General features: G+C 39.7%; 1 protein-coding gene across 3 annotated transcripts in view; it reads left to right on the top strand.

The window, feature by feature from the left end:
• The first annotated feature begins 323 nt into the window (after positions 1-323).
• LOC114153579 (Down syndrome cell adhesion molecule-like protein 1 homolog) overlaps positions 324-18274 on the top strand; it is a 69516-nt gene continuing 51565 nt past the window's right edge. Inside the window, exons 1-2 of one of the 3 annotated variants that reach the window (XM_028032228.1) lie at positions 324-978; positions 13520-13840. In XM_028032228.1, the coding sequence (XP_027888029.1) occupies positions 723-978; positions 13520-13840 (577 nt within the window). In that variant the 5' untranslated portion in view covers positions 324-722. The remainder of the gene's footprint in view (positions 979-13519; positions 13841-18274) is intronic. The other 2 variants (XM_028032226.1, XM_028032227.1) reach the window with 2 other exon arrangements.

Raw genomic sequence — 18274 nt, 5'->3', positions numbered from 1 at the left:
TTTTTAGTGAGGTGAAGAAATAATAGTTTTCCAAATAATTTATTGCATTATTATCAGTGTTTACTTTGTGTTATTTTGATCTTTGTGGATTTTGCAGCACAATATTTTGATATTTAACATTTAATTAATTATTTTTTGTACCATCTGGGAGGATCCTGTAGCTTTCATTCCTTCATCCATCCTTTATACTTATGCAGTGGAGCTGTTCTCCTAAAATTGGGCAGCAGTTGAAAGAGAAAACAGATTTCCAGAAAGTTCCTCCGTCTTTGAGAGCGTCCCTGTAACCTTTGGTTTGTTTGGCACACTGTGCTCGCTTTGTGAACTTGCCATACCCCATAGCCCGCACCTCTCTCCTGCTCTCTCTGCAGTGTATTTCTGTGCGCAAATGCCTGCTCTCCCAAAGCAGACAAAGAAAAGCAAAAATATTTGTAGCCCACCCTGTTCCGCAGCTGCATGGACCTTAACATCTAGCGCCAACTCAGAGGAGAGTGTGCCAACCCAAAATAGGCTCCGGGTCAGTCTGAGCGACTTTTCCGCATCCATATTGCGCAGGAAAGAAAGCGCGGTCATCTGGGCGCACAGGTGGGTGCGCTCTCCAAACGCCCTTTCCAAACGGTGCCAAGCGAGAGATCTTGGACACAGGTGGACCAAAACGATCAGCTGCAAAAGGACCCGATTGGCGATTAATTTCAGGAAAGGAAGGAAAAAAAAAATGGATTTGCATGCACGGTAGTCTCATGAAGAGAGGAGGGGACATGGGCGGGGCCGAGGCGCCTCTCGTTTCCCCTCCATGCTTAGCGGGGCAGCAGGGCTGGAAATACCTCCCGGGAGCACAGTCGCCAGTCCAGCACGGAGACCCGCCTGGCCAAAAGAACGCGCCTCACACTTACCAGGATTGCCAACAATTCCTGAAAAATATACCTGCTATTTATGGCATGTGGCTTGTAACTTTACTCCTGCTGTACTCTCTCCAAGAAGGTAAGAGAAACATAAATTATATTTTTTGAAATATTTCACCACGCGGTGTAAGACAGGCTTATTGGTATTGAAGTTGAACGAAAAGTTACATGTGGAAACTGCTGTTAATTTAAAAAAAACAAAAAACATAAATTGCCTGCTGGTCTTCTCTCATGCTCCTAATCTAATGATGTGATTGAAATTCATCATTTAAATCAAATTAAGTAAAGCTGTTGCAGCAGAAAGAGTGGAAATTGTGAAAGAGGGTGCTTAAGTGGTATAATTTCAAGGATGTTTGGTGGGGGTTTAGTAGCGCACCTTGGTGTCTCAGATGGTTCTGATAGCACGGATTGTTTTCGCATTACCAACTCCAGTTATGAATATGTAAAATGGCTGAATGGGGAGAATGAGGTGCAAACAGAAGGGGAGTGAGACAGAAATAAAAACATGCTCGTATCATGAGCCCGTTTGCGATTTCTCCACCAAGTCATTTTTACACTCGAGTCCAAAGTTTTCAGGTGCAACATTTGTGATTTATTTTTATATCTAGGTGCTTCCATCTTGTAGCCTTTGCTAATTGCAGCTGTTTGGATGGACTGATTGGGAGGGGGGGAGTAGCGCTGGTTGCTACAGAGACGCTCTTATTTTTAGAATGAGATTTTTTTTTTCTTCTAATAATGACAAATTGTTGTCATTTGATGGTAAATAAAAGGGGCCCTTTTCTTCCACAACGGCCTTATTAGTGTAATAGGTCTACACCCACATAAAGGCCATAATTAGCGCATTCAGATTTGTCCTTCTTACTTAATTCATCGTGCCCCTTTTTGAAAAACGTCCTCTGATTTTTTCCTTGCCTGCAAATGCGAAATGCTCCTTTAAATTATTTCATTTGTGTTTCTTGTCCACGATGCAACAAATCTCTAACCCTATTGTAAAGTTCATCTTTGTTCTTTTACAGTGCATTAAAAATAATCCCGAGGAAATCTGCGTCGAAAATAACATAAATCCAACACTCTAACACTAGAGTGTGTTTATAGGCCTTTGTGTGCATCCTGCCTGTCTGGAGCCGATTTTATGTGATTTTGTCCTTATTAGCTGAAGCTTTGAGAGAGACAAATTTGTATTTTTTTTATTTCTAAAAGTCTCGGGTACTGGGAGCAGAAATATGGCGGTCTTAGCGCATTAAAAGGCCCAATAGGTCCACCAGCGTATGAATTAAGTTTTTTTTTTTTTTTCTTTTTTCTTGTACTGGTTTCAAATGCAGACACATTTTAGTTGGTGAAAAATGAGCTCTTTAAACATATCTTCTCGTATTATATATTTTTTATTTCTACAATTTATTCAATGTGATTTGATAGCTTGGCTGAAGGCTCAATGGAATTATATTAAAATACGCAAATTTATTTCACCAAATGAGAAACTCTAAGGGGCGTGGGTGCAGATTAGAGACTTGCCCGGTCATGTTCCTCTCTAATAGCGCACCTGGACCCCGCGGACGTGTCCGCGCGCGTGTGCCAGTCAGTCAGCCAGCACGGGCGCGTGCACCAGAGGCGCGCGTCAGGGACGTCCCTTGTAATGGGGTTCTAGTGCGTGCTTAGTTTTTTTTTTTTTTTAAATAAAACCAAAAGAAAATATCTTGCACCAAGCTGTCTCGAAAACGACTGAAAAAGAAAGGAAAAATGTTTTGAGGCCTTAAATGAAAAAAAAAAAAACTCCGTTGCAAAGTCACTAATTGTTCTTCAAAAATATTCTGTTATAAGAGCAACATTTTTAGGTGTTCCTGAAAAGCAGATGTACAGGGTTTTTTATCTTTTAAATTTACAGGCTGTCTTCACTGCAAATGTGGATTGATTAGCAATAAGTAAAATTAAATTCACATTCTAATAAACAGCCATATAATCTCAAGCAAACAAAAATCAATTCAATTGAAATGGTAATTTATTTATACAAAATTGCAATGGTATGATGTGATTTTTTTTAATTAGATGTGTTTAAAGAGAGGTGTGACAGCAGCAGGGGGAACCATGCTCCTTCACACCGCTGACCCCCCCTTCCTTCTCCTCCTTGGCCAATTCCCTTTCCTTTGCAAGACTCCAAAATTAAAGCTGCAACTTGAGTAATATGCAGCATTCAATTATGGGTAGCATTGTGCTTGTAATTTCTCAAGCAGGCCTCTTTTTTTTTTTTTTTTTTACCAGAAAACCTCACATTACTTCATTTGACTCTTAAGAACATGGAGGAAGGCTGTAAAAAATAGCAGTCTTTGAGTTAATTTACCTGTAATTGACCTTTTCTTGAATGTGATTCATATAGTTAATTTTTTTCTCTCTCTCTGAAAAAATGAATCTACTATAGAATAATATTTTTTGATTTTAATAATTTGCCTTTAACTCTTAAGTTTTCATTCATTCACAAAGAATAATAAAAAGCTGCTATTCGGAAAAGCCCCAGGGGACAGCACAGCTTTGTCCCCCAGTTTCACTGAATTTATCTCATATTTTGTCCAAAAGGACTAACCAATAGAGGACAGTAAAATAAACAACATCCATGCCCGACATCAAAAGTGAAGTGCAAAATTTTCCCCAGTAAGAACTCTGTGTATCAACACAGTGTTGCTAAATTGAGCCAGACCTCCTCTGAGTTTCATTGGACGCCAGCGTTGCACATTTTTCCGAAGGAGGGAGTGTTCGGCAAATGTCAAATCTCTGAAGCAAGTAGTTGTTTTGTTTTTTTTTCGTTGGATCTCCCTCTATCTCCATCTCTTTCTCCATCTCTCCCTCCCTCCCTCTCTTGCTCAGTCGCTTCCTCTCGCAACAACTCCCCTCCCTCTCTTTCCCTCATCACTAGGCAGAATTAAAGGCTGGGGGGAGGGGCAGTTTATGCAGACTGTGCTGGGACTTGTGATCCACAGATTTGATATTCACATTAAGAGAGAAACTGGCTTCTTTGAAGTGAGGGGGTAGCAGGTCCCAGAGGACTGCTGAAGTAGCACACTTTTTTTTTTACTGACACAGCACGGTCCGGGGGGGCGGAGGCGTCGGTGGGTGCAACGGGTTTGGGGGGAACAGATTGCTGGGGACAAGGGTGGGGAACAGCAAAACCCCATCCATTGATTAGATCCAACTTCAGCAACCTTCCTCATGACTTCTCCACCCACCAGCTACCTATTTAAGTCAGGCTCCCGAGGATTATCTATAAGTTTACACCTCTCTACACCCCCCGCCATATCTCCACCGATATTCAATTCGCACCCCTTCTCTCAGTGCATCTCGTCTCAGTGTCTCCTGTGCTGGTTTATGTTTCCACATATAGTTGCTTTTGCTGTTGCCACCCAAATCAAAACACAACTTTCTGTCCCGAAAACACCTGATGGATGAGTGACAGATGGCAAGCAAAAAGAAGAGAGAAAAAGTAGAACTACTCTGAAAAACCCCCCAAAGCTGTTTCTAGATAGAACTAAGGGAAAGAAGAAAGAGATTTTCTAACAGTTCTTTCAGCTAATCTTGATGCGTTTCTGCAGGTCTGCAAAAGCTGGCCACTGGTGTCTAGATATATATTTATATAAAATAAAACCCAAAATGTGTTGGAAATTATTGTTAGGTTGAGATTTGCGAGAGGGAACGAAGAGAGCAGACGAGGGCAGCATGAGGATGTGTTTTGTCTTGGGTTGGGCACAGGGGCATGTGGAATTGTAAAAATGTGTGAATTTGAAACATCTGGGGGTTTTGAAGTTTGTTTAGCCCCCCTCCCCCTCCAAAACAATACAGCTTTGGATTGTGTGTGTGTGTGTGTGTGTGTGCGTGCACGCATGCTTGTGTGCGTTCACATCCTGGAGAGGCGTAGATCAGCTGCATTATGCATGATGAAACCTTGCATAGGTTATGACTTCTGCTTCTCCGGCATACATATTCATGCATGGCTCACTGGCAGGGCGTGTAAAATAGTTCCCGCGACTCTGACAGCCTAAGCTGCAGCTCCAGCGGTGCCATCAACGACTCCAACACCTTCCCTGTAAGGGCTGCTTTTCTCCCCGGAGTTGAGTCTGAACGAGGCTGATGAAGCCTACAGGGTGAAGGAGAGCTGCAACAACACCTTCTCCAAAACCATACAGCACCGTCAGTACTGCTACCAGGCTATCAGCTGCCCATGAGCTGCAAAGGTTGGCAACAACTGTTCTGCTTAATTACATAAACGCGTGTATTAAATCCTCAGAACTAGTTTGGAGTTCACATATTTAGAAAAAGCAATCTAAAAATATTTTGGTAGGTGATCATTTTGTGAAAAATGCAAAATTCTTGTGATCTGATGTTAGCAGGAAAAACAGACAGACATCTTTGCCTGTTTGTAAAGTAAAGCAGGACTTCGATGTGGCACACCTTTTACTCATGTTCAACATGATTTTGAGGTAACTAAGCGTCTTTTTTTAACTTTCAAAACAGTCTGCTTGATCAGAGAGTGCGGTTTAAGCATTGAATACGTTTGAGAATCTTTCATTAATCTCAACCAAATACTTTGAAAAGTGAAAAACTGTGATAAAGCAAGAACCAAAGCTTCAAGGAATTTGCAAGTAAAATATAGATTTTATGAAGGGAAGTGTTTGCACTTTGAAACACTAATACCTGGACTTACACTCCTGTGTTTGAAAGTCATGCTGCTTACTTCACCTTCCAACTTTTAATACACAATAACGAATTCAGGTGAGCAAGCCAAGAAGATTGTAATAATTTTGTTGAGAAGAAAATGTTTTCGTCGACAAAAATACAAGGTTTTATAGATTGGAAACTTTCTTTTAAAGACTCAGTAGACAACACAGATTATTCAAATCAAGGTTTGACCAATCCACATGTTGCATTTTTGTCTAATTTTAAATTAATTTTAATGCTACAGGAGTTGTTAAAATTCTTCATTTTTGTGTTTCTACAAAGTGAAGAAGAAATAAAATTAATATCTCTGTATAAATATCAGGTCCATGCGTGACTATTCTGCACATTTCATATTTTGTACCAGAAGTGTCCAATTGCGTCCATTTCTTTAAGCACAGTAAATCATTAGCATCATTAGCGGCTAACAGTTAGCCAGCACCACTATTCTTAAAGGAATCACAAATCGTTAGAATATAGTCTCTAACTCCGCCATCCTGTTTCATATTCCTTCTGATTCCCTTCATGCTGCAAGATCAAAACTACTTTGAGGTGACGTGGTGTTGGCCAAAAGACTCTGCATTTCTCTTTTTCACTTTTCAATTATTAACCAACTAGCAAAACATAAAAATGTCTATAAAAATAATGCAAAAGTTGTGGTTCTGTTCTACGCTATAAGCTGCTCAGAGGAATTGGCACTTGATTTAATTTTGTTTTTTTAATGAACTAAGTCTTTTTTTAGAGAAAATCAGAAATGCGCTTTTTGACCCCTGATACTTCAATAGCTTATTACCTTGTTGTGTACTTGGTGTGCTTGGTAGTCTGGTTTCTCAACATTTAGGAGTGCAAGGGTAATTATTATTCACTTACAATAACCAGTAATTGGTGGGCCACTGGATGCTGTTGTCACCAGTGAAACCTGTAAAATGAAAACTGCAGCATTAATGCTGGCTCAGCAGAAAATCAGCAACAATTCCTCCAGATACTTCTTACCATCCCTCAAATATTCATTGCATTGCTGTTTACACTGGTTTATTTCATAGGTCACATGCTGCAGATTAATCTGGCTTTGAACAAGAAATATTCAACGATCCATCTTAAATTGTTTGAGGAAGATGTATTGGGAGTTTGGACATTTGTATGGCACCGCCAGAAAAAGTCAGCTAGGCAGTTTACATTAGTAATGGTAAGAGATGGAATTAATTCTGAGGAAGCTACTTTCTAAATAGACAATTAGAAGCAAGGTTCTATCAATCAATCAATTAGCTGATTAAAAAAAAAATTATTTCTTAACGTGTTCAACAGGATAGCCTTTAAACATCACTAAAAACATGCAATATATTTAAGTTCCTGTATTTTTCTATCACTGGCGCAGTGGTTACGGTTTGTTTTCTTGGCAGTGTAAGCCACCGTACTGGTTGGCACAGGTGGTGGTTAGTGTTTGATCTGCTGGTTTTAAATGGAGTGGAAACTCTGCCGTCCTGGCACAAATGCAGCACCGAGCCTTTGACTACACCTGGTGGGCTGGATCTGTGACGTATCGCTTACAGTTGCCCTCTGTCTGCAAAAAAAGCTGTCCCTTTTTTGTCAAAATATAGCATTTTGTGTGTTATGATCTAAATTTATCTCTCAGTTTTTACTCCTTATGATAATTTCAAGATAATGTAACGTGACAGTTTTCAGGCAGGCTGTTTTTAGTGTTAAAATCTCTGTCCCAGTGGGGAATGGGTGGAATACTTGCACTAGCTTATCTTCTCATTGGGGCACCTCTTTGCTCCACCGAGATCCAAGTTGTAGAAATAGGTCAATTAAAATTAGCCTTTGCTTTACAATGTGCTGTCAGTCAGTAGTGTCGTAAGGATTAATATTGGTGTAAAGTTTATTTGCCATTTGTTTAGAGTTTAGACATTGCCACAAAGTAACTCATTGTAGTTACACGTGGTCTCTTTTTGTGATTCTTATTATGTTGCTTCAAAACTGATACCAGAATGGTTCAATGCTACAATCTCTGTGTGATAAGCTTTAAATAAATTTTTTTTTTTTTTTTACCCCTCCAGGGGGTATTTTTGTGGGCTCTAGTGTCCCTTAAATGATAGTGGGCTGACAGGAAACAGGGAAGGAGAGGGGGGAAGACATGCGGCAAATGTCGTCAGGTCCGGGAGTCGAACCCGCGACGGCTGCGTCGAGGACTCAAGGCCTCCAAATACGGGTCGCACTAACCGCTACGCTACCACGGCACGCCCTTAAAAAACATTTTAAAGTGTAAGTGCTATTTAGGAGCTAAACAGAAGTTTGGTAACTTAGTAAGAGGTAGGATGGACTAGGTAAATATTCAAGTATTCAAGATTATTTTCTAAGAAAAGAGTAGTAAACAAAGTGTGAAAAATATTTTATCATAGAGGAAAAAAATTCCAGCTCTCTGGTCTGTCATAATCAGTTGTTTCCAATTCAGTGCCAGTCTTAAGGACTGTTGCTATGTAACATATAGTTATATATATGAAATCAGTAGGTCCAAGAAGAAATGTCAGAAGATGTAGTTCTGTAACTTTTTCAGGACAGGACAATAATAAAGGGCAAAAAATAACTAAACCAGTGTCATATAGGTTGTTTTTCCTCCAAGTATCAAGCTGAAAGCCTAATAAGTTATTAAATATCTGCAACGTCTGGAGTTTTGTCTTTTTTCATCGCATTTTTGATCTGCTTTCAGCAACATGATAATTTTTTTTGCCAATTCTGATTAAGACTTTTTGTAGTCTTCTAATAATAAGTTAAAAAAACAAACAAACGTTTTCGTACTTTGTTCAGATTTTGTGCCATGTGTTCAAAGTTTTGATCTCTTTTGCTCTGCTGCAAATTAAATGGTCATATTGTAATTAGCTTTTGTTTGTCCTTTGACTTCATTTTTAAATGCGTTGTCTATACTCTTTTTTTCTCATGCATATCTAATATATATTTATCACATTTTTGTACTAGTTTTTGTAACAAATATCTCCTGCTGGCTGTGAAGCATAAATCTGTTGTATAAAATTTTAAAATACTCTAAAAATATAATTTTTTAAATTGTAGTTTTTATTTTTTGATATGGTGAAGAATAATTTTGAAAAATGTTTTTCTTCTTTGTTTTGTTGTTGCTTTTCCCCTACCACTTATATTGTTTGCACACAGCAGGGGGGTCATCTTATCAAAATTATGTAGTTAGTTTCTCTATTTGTAAATATTTAATAAGTTATAGTTTAGCTTAATTAGAATATACCTACTTTTATATTAGATTGCATTGAGTATAGGAGAAATGGGAAATTAAATATTAAGAACCTTATAGCTGGTAGCTGCGTTTTGTAGTTGCTTGTGTGAAGCTCTAGAAACCACATGTGTTTTCAATGTCCTTTAAGTCCGTCAGCATACATATTGCAGCATTTTGCACAGGAGATGTTGAAAAATGTAAGATTTTTTTAAACACTGATCAATAAATGAAATTTCTCACACTTTATTAGCCAGCATATTTCTTAACTTGCTTCTGTAAAGATGGTCAGATAGAAGTTTTTCCATCCAGCCAGCCGACTTCATTGAGTTATTGACTTAGATAGGTAGACATGTAGACAGACCGACATGTAGACAGACAGACATGTAGGCTGACAGACAGACAGACAGACATGGTGTTTGTTCAGACATCAGGTTGTCAGATGAAGGAAGCGCTGTTTTGGTTCACAACATTATAAAGAGGGATATTTTTCTCTAAATAATCTGCACTAACAGACAGAGTTTCTACTTAAAATGGTTAGGTTGATGGTTTGTAGTTGTTTGGTGGAGTTTCTGAGCCTCCATTGAAAGCCACTTTGCTTCCTCCCAATATGGCTGAGGACAGGCCGTATGTGAAGGGTTTTTTTTAAATTCTGTTTTCATTTGTGTATTGGTGAGTGTGTGTGTGTGTGCATTTTGCATGGTTTTGACACAGCTTTGACATGGTTTTGAGTAGTGGGAGTTCTTTCTGATCCACTTCCCGCACCATCAGTCCCAGTGCTCTGCAGCCCCCCAAATGCCCATGCCTCCAGGCCATATAATCTACTGTATGAGAGGGTCTTTCGCTGCCCACAACCCCCACCCCCCAAGCTGATAGGGCGACCCCTCACTTCCCTACTTTACTGCTGTCCCCCCATTGGGAGATTATAGATATTGCAATCTTTAATATGGGCTTTATGCTCAGGGGCTATTATCAGTAATCTGCAGAGGGGAGGGAGTCTGACCTGGTTTTTGCAGCCCACCGCTGGACTGCCAGACATATTTTCATATACCATCTGTAACATGTTGCCCAGATTTATCAATTTTTAACCAGGGATCTCCCCTTCTTCTAAAAGAAACTACAATTATTGATAAACCTCATCAGGTGGATAAGATGACTGCCTTTCTCTTTGATTCTGTAACATCATATTGATATTAACAATTTAGAACAACAAAGATCCATGTTTGATTGGATATTTTTGCATTAATTTGTCATAAGAAAAAGGTAAAAAGCACAATTCTGTCAATTCATCCGCATCTGCGTTCATCTGTGGTGACACATCATATCTAAAGTAAGCTTGACTGATGTTATAGAAAAGTTGATCTCATTGCTTTAAATTTTGCATGACCTAAAATTTCTGTAAATTTAAAGATTTCATAGCTAGCTATCTTTACTATCTCTCAAATAATATTGTCCAGGAGTTTGAAAATAACATTTTATTCTAATCTCAAGTCAAAAATGTTTCTGGTCTTGATAGTGTCAAAACCAGTTCAATTCCAATGCTTTAAATATTCCTTGGTCAGTCTCTCAGTGGCCAAAAACGTTTTTTTTCTCCCCATGAATAAAGAAAACAGCACTTTAACCCAAATGTTCCTAAAAACACCTCTGACTTATTGACCTTTTTTCGCCCTCCTGACCACGGAGATCCATGGTTTGTGCCTTGCCAACTACCTCCAGGTCAACGTTTGTTATAACGAGAAATAAAGCATTTTCCTCTCAAACCCCACCCCCAGTTCATCGAACTCCCTGCCCACTGAAATTGGGCACACTAAATCTCGAACTGCCTTCAAATCTCTCTATAAAACCGTCCTCTTTGTAAAAGCCTTTGGCAATGTCTGAGATATTTATTACAGGTTCTATTATTCCCTTTTTGTGAGTCAAAACCACCACACCTTTCCCTCACTGTATAGCATAGTGTGCCAAATGAGGAAAACGTTAACATTAAAATAATAATAATCATACACATGGAATATCCACATGTAGCCGTTTACACATTTCCAAAATGTCAAATTTTAAAAAGTTTTTTGTTTAATCCTATGAAGTGAGTCTTAATTTTCACAGCTTTACAGTCTCAAAAAGATATTTTCCAAAATAAATGTTACTTTTTGGTGAAATCTTTGCAAAATATCTCTGCTTGTTGAATGTTATACTTGCAACAAGTGATTGTGCTCAGTGTTTCCCAAACTACTAAGCAGAGTGGTAATATATATATATATATATATATATAAGAAACAACAGCAACAACAACAAAAAACAACAAAGAAGCAAATTAAATGTAAGTTGTTTTTTTTTTCCGATCACCAGTCAATTTTGTGAAAGTTTGTAATAAATTGTTAATGTACAGAAAAAAAAGTACAGTGATTTTATGCAGGTGGTAACCCAAACTTTACATCTTTTGGTCTATTTGTGGACCTTTAATAAAATCTGTCCCGGACTGAAAGAGGGAACCATTTGGTCAGTGGGTGTATATGAGATAATGTGGTAAATTAGAGTCAGCAGTGGTTAAATACCACATCTGTCCATCATAAGTGTCCCCCCATTAACTCCTCTTTTAATAACTCCCAAACCTGGTCCGACCCCCCTGTGAATTTTTCCTCTTTTAACTCTCCTTTTCTCTGTTGGAGGTGTGTGTGTTTAATCTGACGGCCTATGAATAACATGGCTCCGTGTGTGTATTTGTGTGTGTGTTTTTGTGTAAATATGTAAGGAGATTAAACAGACTTAAATCTCTGCGTCTGGCATAGAAATTCCAATCACATAACCTATCAGCGAGTTCCCTCCCTCCCCGTGTTTCTGTTTGTCTTTGTGTATCTGCACACAAACTGTAGGGAGGTAACGGACTCCTCCTCCTCCTCCCCCCACCATGTCCCATCCACCTAAACCATCACAAGCTTTAGCCCAAATCCCTGGCTTTTTGAGTCACATGACTGATGTTTGCAGCTGGACATTTGACATACATTTATTTTTGATTATTTTGCAACACGTCTGAAGGACGTTCCCACCCTTTTAAACTTGTTTCTGTTGTTTTGATGTGGGCAAGAACCATTACAATGTGTGATAACATGGAGTAAATATAATAGTTGAAGTAAAGATGTATGAAATGGTTTTACTGCTTTTAATAATAATGAACAAAAATCTTTAATAATTCAAAACAAAAAAAAGCAAGAAATACTTCTAATTGTGTTGATTACATGTTTTTTAATGGGTTTCACACTGATTAATTGATATCGGTGTATAAAATGTAGAAAAATGACTAAGATTGAAGATCAAAATGGAATAGTGATGTTTTCAATAAATTCAAGTTGAATAGTAGTCAATGGTACCAAAACATGCCAAAAGAAGAACACAGGTTTTTAGGAAAACACACAACAATATTTTGAATGATCTATCAGGGGAAAATCCTCAAAATACTGCGCAGTTTAAAATTGTAGCGTTATTCTAATCTTACCTTTATAATAGAATAGAATAGAATTCAACTTTATTATCATTGCACTGTCACAAGTACAAGCAACGAGATGTAGTTTGCATCTATCCAGAAGTGCTCTACGAGATATAAATATTTATTTACGGATGTACAAGACTATGTATGTATGGACTATAAGGGGTTATAGCAAGAGATATAGATATTGTGTATAAATATAAATATGGGAGCTATATGCACAGATTATACTGATTATACAGAATATACAAGAATGTTAGGGAATGGATTATAGATAAATAATGGCAGATAAAATTTACAGGTTGTATGTGTGTGTGAAGAAAACAGTCCGTGATGTGTGTGTGTGTGTGAGGATAGTCCATGTGTTATTGTTGTATGAGAGGGTAGGGGAGTACAGTCCTTATAGTTTATGTTTTATGTCAGGAGGTGTTCAAAAGCATGACAGCTGTGGGAAAGAAGCTGTTCCGGTGCCTGGTGGTTCTGGTCCGTAGGCTTCTGTAACGCCTCCCAGAGGGCAGGAGGGAAAAGAGTGTGTGCGCTGGGTGAGTGGAGTCCTTTGTGATTTTCCCGGCCCTTTTCAAACACCGCTTCCTGTAGATGTCCTTGATGGCAGGGAGCGGTGCCCCGGCGATATACTGGGCAGTTTTCACCACCCTCTGCAGCGCCTGCCGGTCGGAGACAGAGCAGTTCATGTACCAAACTGTAATACAGTTGGTGAGGATGCTCTCAATGGTGCAGCGGTAGAAGTTCGTGAGGATCTCTGAGGACAGGTGGTTCTTCCTCAGGGTCCTCATGAAGAAGAGGCACTGATGCGCCTTCTTAATGAGTTTGGAGCAGCTGGTCGTCCAAGTCAGGTCCTCGGAGATGTGGACTCCCAGGAACTTAAAGGTGTCCACACGCTCCACCACTGTCCCCTTAATGTGGATGGGTGGATGTGGGTCAGCGTTCCTCCTGAAGTCCACGATAAGCTCCTTGGTCTTCTCGGTGTTCAGCTGCAGGTTGTTTTTGTCGCACCACTCAGCCAGACGGTCTACCTCCTCCCTGTAAGCGGCCTCGTCATTATTTCTGATATCTATGTATATAACACAATGGTATACATAGATAATGACAGCTGGCCCATGACTTCTGTGATGTTTTTCTTTTGTTTTGGTGTTTCCACCCCATATGACATGTAAGTGCTAATGTTTCGTCTGTTTGTCTCTGCAGTACACAGTGAGGATGTGGGCTCTACCAGGCTGTACTTTGTAAATGCCTCCCTGCAGAGGGTAACCTACTCCAGCTCAGTGGGGGTGTCCCTGCCCTGTCCTGCAGGGGGCACCCCCAGCGCCATACTGCGCTGGTACCTGGCCACTGGCGACGACATCTACGACGTGCCCCACATCCGCCATGTGCACGCCAACGGCACCCTCCAGCTGTACCCGTTCTCGCCCTCTGCGTACAACAGCTACATCCACGACAACGACTACTTTTGCACCGCCGAGAACCAGGCGGGCAAGATCCGCAGCCCGAACATCCGCATCAAAGCTGGTGAGTACCAGCGACAGACAGTGATTTAAGCAGAAAATAGAGCAGATGTGATTGACAGCTGCATAAAAAAAAAGAAGAAAAATCAGCCCACACTGAATCACCTGCCCTAAAATAGCCCTTGACCTGAACACAGATTGACCTAGAACAGAGTCTGCAGAGAGAACATCTGCATCACTCACCACATCAGGCTTCGGCCTTTACTTGCACCTATTAGACAGAGCAAGTGATGAAACGCTCCAACATCGGCTGTTCAGCTTCTCCATCTGCTGAATGACGCTCATTCAGCAGATGGAGTTTTAAAATATTTTCCATCTCAAAAGAAGCAAGGAAGAAACTCGAGTCACTTGAGAAAAGGTCAGAACAAAATAGGCTAAGGACATTTTTAAAGCAAATGCAAGATTTCATAAATCTATAAACTATATAGTTTTATAGTTTTTTTAAATGCTTTAAAAACAAAAAACACACTACCTTATCATGGTAATTATTGCCATACTGTAGCTTTAACATATTTACAGTAAAAGTGGACTCTATGGTTCCTAACCAAATCTTCCATCTTTGAAACATTTAATCTTTATGGGTTGCATTAGAGATACACAATATTTGAAATCGCAACTGTCCACAGTAACGTGTGCACTTCAGCAATCACAAAAAAAATGCTTGGATGCAAAATTAGATTGGCTTGCGTCTTTCGTCTGCCATACATTAAATCTCTGCCTGCAATGCATATATTTTGCCATTTGCATGGACTGTCTTTCAACACTGCTTAATGATTAAAAGTGAAATAAATTTTCACTTTTGTATTGTGTATTTGATGGCTGAGAAGTGAAAGATAAAGACTTTCTCCTTTATAACTTCGTCTCATTCCAACATATAAAGCATCTAGATCAGGGGTCTCAAACTCCAGTCCTCGAGGGCCACAGTCCTGCAACTTTTAGATGTGCCTCTTCTGCACCACACCTGAATAGAATAATTAGGTCATTAGCAAGGCTCGGAGAACTGATCTACACAAGGAGGAGGTAATTAAGCCATTTCATTCCAGTGTTTTGTACCTGTGGCACATCTAAAAACTGTAGGTCTGCGGCCCTCGAGGACTGGAGTTTGAGACCCCTGATCTAGATGAAAACAAGAATGGAAACCTGTGCTTTAAAGCAGTGGTCCCCAACCCCCGGGCCGCGGACCGGTACCGGTCCATGGACCAATTTGTACCGGCCGCACAAGAAATAATTAAATATTTCCGTTTTATGAATTATTTGAGCCTGAAGGATCTTTTATTTTGAAAATCCTTTAACCGGATTCTCTCAGTTACGTCTTACGGGCCAACTTTGATCCCACAAGCAGCAAAATGAGTAAGAAACAGATCAGATGTCTTTGGAAAGTTTCTTTGCGAAGGTAAAAGAGAAGAGACAGGAGAAAGGATTTATCCCGGTAGGTGATTCCCACATTCCAAGCTCTGCATGATATGGTGACCGGCTCACTAATGAGGCAATGAAGCTTCAAACTGCTTCGCCACGTAGAGACCAATCAGCCTGAGCATAAGCAACACTTCCAGTGTCAGTGTCTCGCATCACTCCCAGGTGGGACCGTCTCCTAGCAGAAAAACAAGCTCAGGGCTCCCATTAGTCGTTATCGTGAGTTAAAGTAAAATTTTCGTTTTTGTGGCGCATCTGTATCTTATTTTGAAGGGATATGTAAACGTTACCATAGCGAACAGAGTCAGAGAGCGTTAGGGCAGTGGTCGAGACGAGATGAGAGTAGATCTTGTGAGTTTTAGATCTGGTTCACACGGCACGATTTAAGGATTGTCGGCCGATTTTCCAAACCTCTGTGACCACAGAGCCAATAAAAGTACATGTTCGATCCTGTGTCCAGCCACATTGCAGGAGCAACACACCACATACGAACCGATTCCAGAAGAAAATCCAACATACCATACATGAATTTAGAATAATCAAGCACGGATGACAATGTAGAAGCAGCAGTGATAGTTTGTGGTCTCATTTTAAGCGATAAAAGACGTAACAAAAAGAAAAGGCGTTTGATAAAAGACGGCGGGAGCAGCCGTTCTATTTGCTGCACTATGATTTGGAGGTGAGTTATGTTTTCTGGCCTTTACATATAGTAATAAACATTTCCACATGTCACCTCCGATGTCCACCGGACTCTCAGTTGCGCCATGTCAACTGTTTGGGATTCCCTCTGTTCTTATGTCACCGTGCTTTCTGATTGGCTACCTATCACATTCAACAGGCTGCATTCCCAGTCAAGGAAAACCCCACAGGCTGCGATAATCGGGCCAAGACAACGTTGAATATGGCTAATTTTAGATTGGACATATTCAACACACCACCAAGATGTTGTAAGGGAAAATCGGGGCAAAAAAAAAAAGGCTTTAGAAAGGACCCCCAACATGCATTATCTGTTGCCCCACACCCTAGGCCGCAGCAAAATTTCCAAGTCTTGACCATTCCGCGGTTGGGGAGCACTGCTTTAAAGGAAAGGTTTCTCTTTTTTATGTTAAAAATATATCTTGTATACAACATTTTGAGGGGTAAAATCTGAACTATCGATTGTTGCACCTTTGTTGGATGTACAGGAGGCTCCACTTCTTCTGCTTCTGGATCTGACACAGGGTAAAAAATGTATGGTTGCAGCCATTTTGACATGTTTACGATTTGAGTCGTACAGAGGATCTGGACCCTCTGCTATTCAGAACAGTTACTTGCATGGGGTTTGGTCTTTGTTATAGTTTTAAATTTTACCCTCTAAAAACCTACTAATAATTTTAACAGTTTTAAAGCTTATATATATACACTGCTCAAAAAACTAAAGGGAACACTTAAACAGGTGTTTAACACTTAAAGTGTTCCCTTTATTTTTTTGAGCAGTATATATATATATATATATTTTTTTTTTTTTTAATTTTTATATATATTAAAGTTTTTTTTACCAGTCCATGCTGTAAACTATATAGCAACATGCTTTTGGCACTTCTCTAACTGCAACACTGAACACTGATTACTAATTGATCAGTTTAGTGTCTTTGACAGTGAAGGGTTTCTCTTTAGCAAAAGATGTATCTGGTTATTATTAAATTTAACACAAATACATGACTAAAAGCTACAAACAAAAGCTGCATTTTATATTGTTTTAACATTTCATTCTAACATTGCAAACAGTGTTTTGCTTGCTGAAATAAAGGTTTAGCTATTTAACTAAATTTAGCAATCATAATCTAACATCCACAAATGTCTACCTTCACTCTGACTTTGTTCAGGTAAACTTATTGTGTTTCCTGGGTGATACATATTGTTAATAAACCCTCCTCAACCTGAAAAAAGGGTGTTCCAAAAAGTTGGAAACCCTAGTAGACACTGTCATCTTTTTGGCACAGCATATATTGATTTATTTCACAAACGCCAGAGAAAAAATCTTTTCCATAGTGCATTAGAATAGATGATCAATCATCAAACATCAGCAGACACTGCAGCAGTCTAATTTGGGACATTTTGACCTGAAGTTGCCTCTGTTGCTGTTACATTCAGTTATTTTTCTCCATTTTTTGGTCTCCTCTCTTCATCTTGTTCCAGACTAAAATGCTTCTGTAATTTTCTTTCATTAACAGACCTAACCGATAAGTTTTTTTTATTTTTATTTTTTATTAATTTGATAATGTTAGGCTGCTTTAAATAAGCTAGGTTTCATCCAGAGTTTCAAAGAAGAAGTACATTTATGGTTTTTGGCCCAGAAATTCAAGCAAAGAGCCCAATTAACCGATACGTCAAACACACAGCTGGATTACCTTTAAACCACATCCATTGTCCTGCTCTGTACCTTATTCCTCTCATTCATTCCGGCCACTTTGGTCCCTCCCCCTTCCCTGCTGCCATCAACATCTGTTTCCATATTCTGCCTCCCAACACAGGCATGAACTAATACTCATATTTGTTCTAATACTAATACAAGAGCCAAGTGGGGGATTTGAGCCGGGACCCTGAGCGAGGCGGCAGCCGGTTTGCTGCCTTCGTTCCCACATGACCAGAAAGCCCAGCCTCAAGAGCTGAGGGGGGGATTAGCTCGAAGCAAACATCCTGCCGCCAGCGGCCTGCGTCAAGCCCTGGCACCGACGGCGATCAGGTCACAATCGGACAGAATGTAGATTTTTATTTGGTTCCTGATAGTTTTGCGCTTCCTCTGCCAATGAATGGTTATAAACAAGGATCACTGGCCAATTTCTTTCTGGCGATAACACCTGAAACTCAATTAGAAATACATGAGTTTGAAAATATTTATTAAAACAAGAACCAGGCTGACCTCCTGCGCCTGGTTTGCCTATTTAAAGAAGATGTAAATTTTTGTGCATGACTTCCCCTGTTGCAACAGGGAATGTGTGCATGCTATCTCCGTGTCTGTTACCAGGCAAGGGATTCCGAACCA

The sequence above is a fragment of the Xiphophorus couchianus genome, chromosome 11 (assembly GCF_001444195.1).
Source record: "Xiphophorus couchianus chromosome 11, X_couchianus-1.0, whole genome shotgun sequence".
Lineage (NCBI taxonomy): Eukaryota > Metazoa > Chordata > Actinopteri > Cyprinodontiformes > Poeciliidae > Xiphophorus > Xiphophorus couchianus.
Note: the sequence above shows the minus strand (reverse complement) of the source record. Positions and strands in the feature narration are given on the sequence as shown.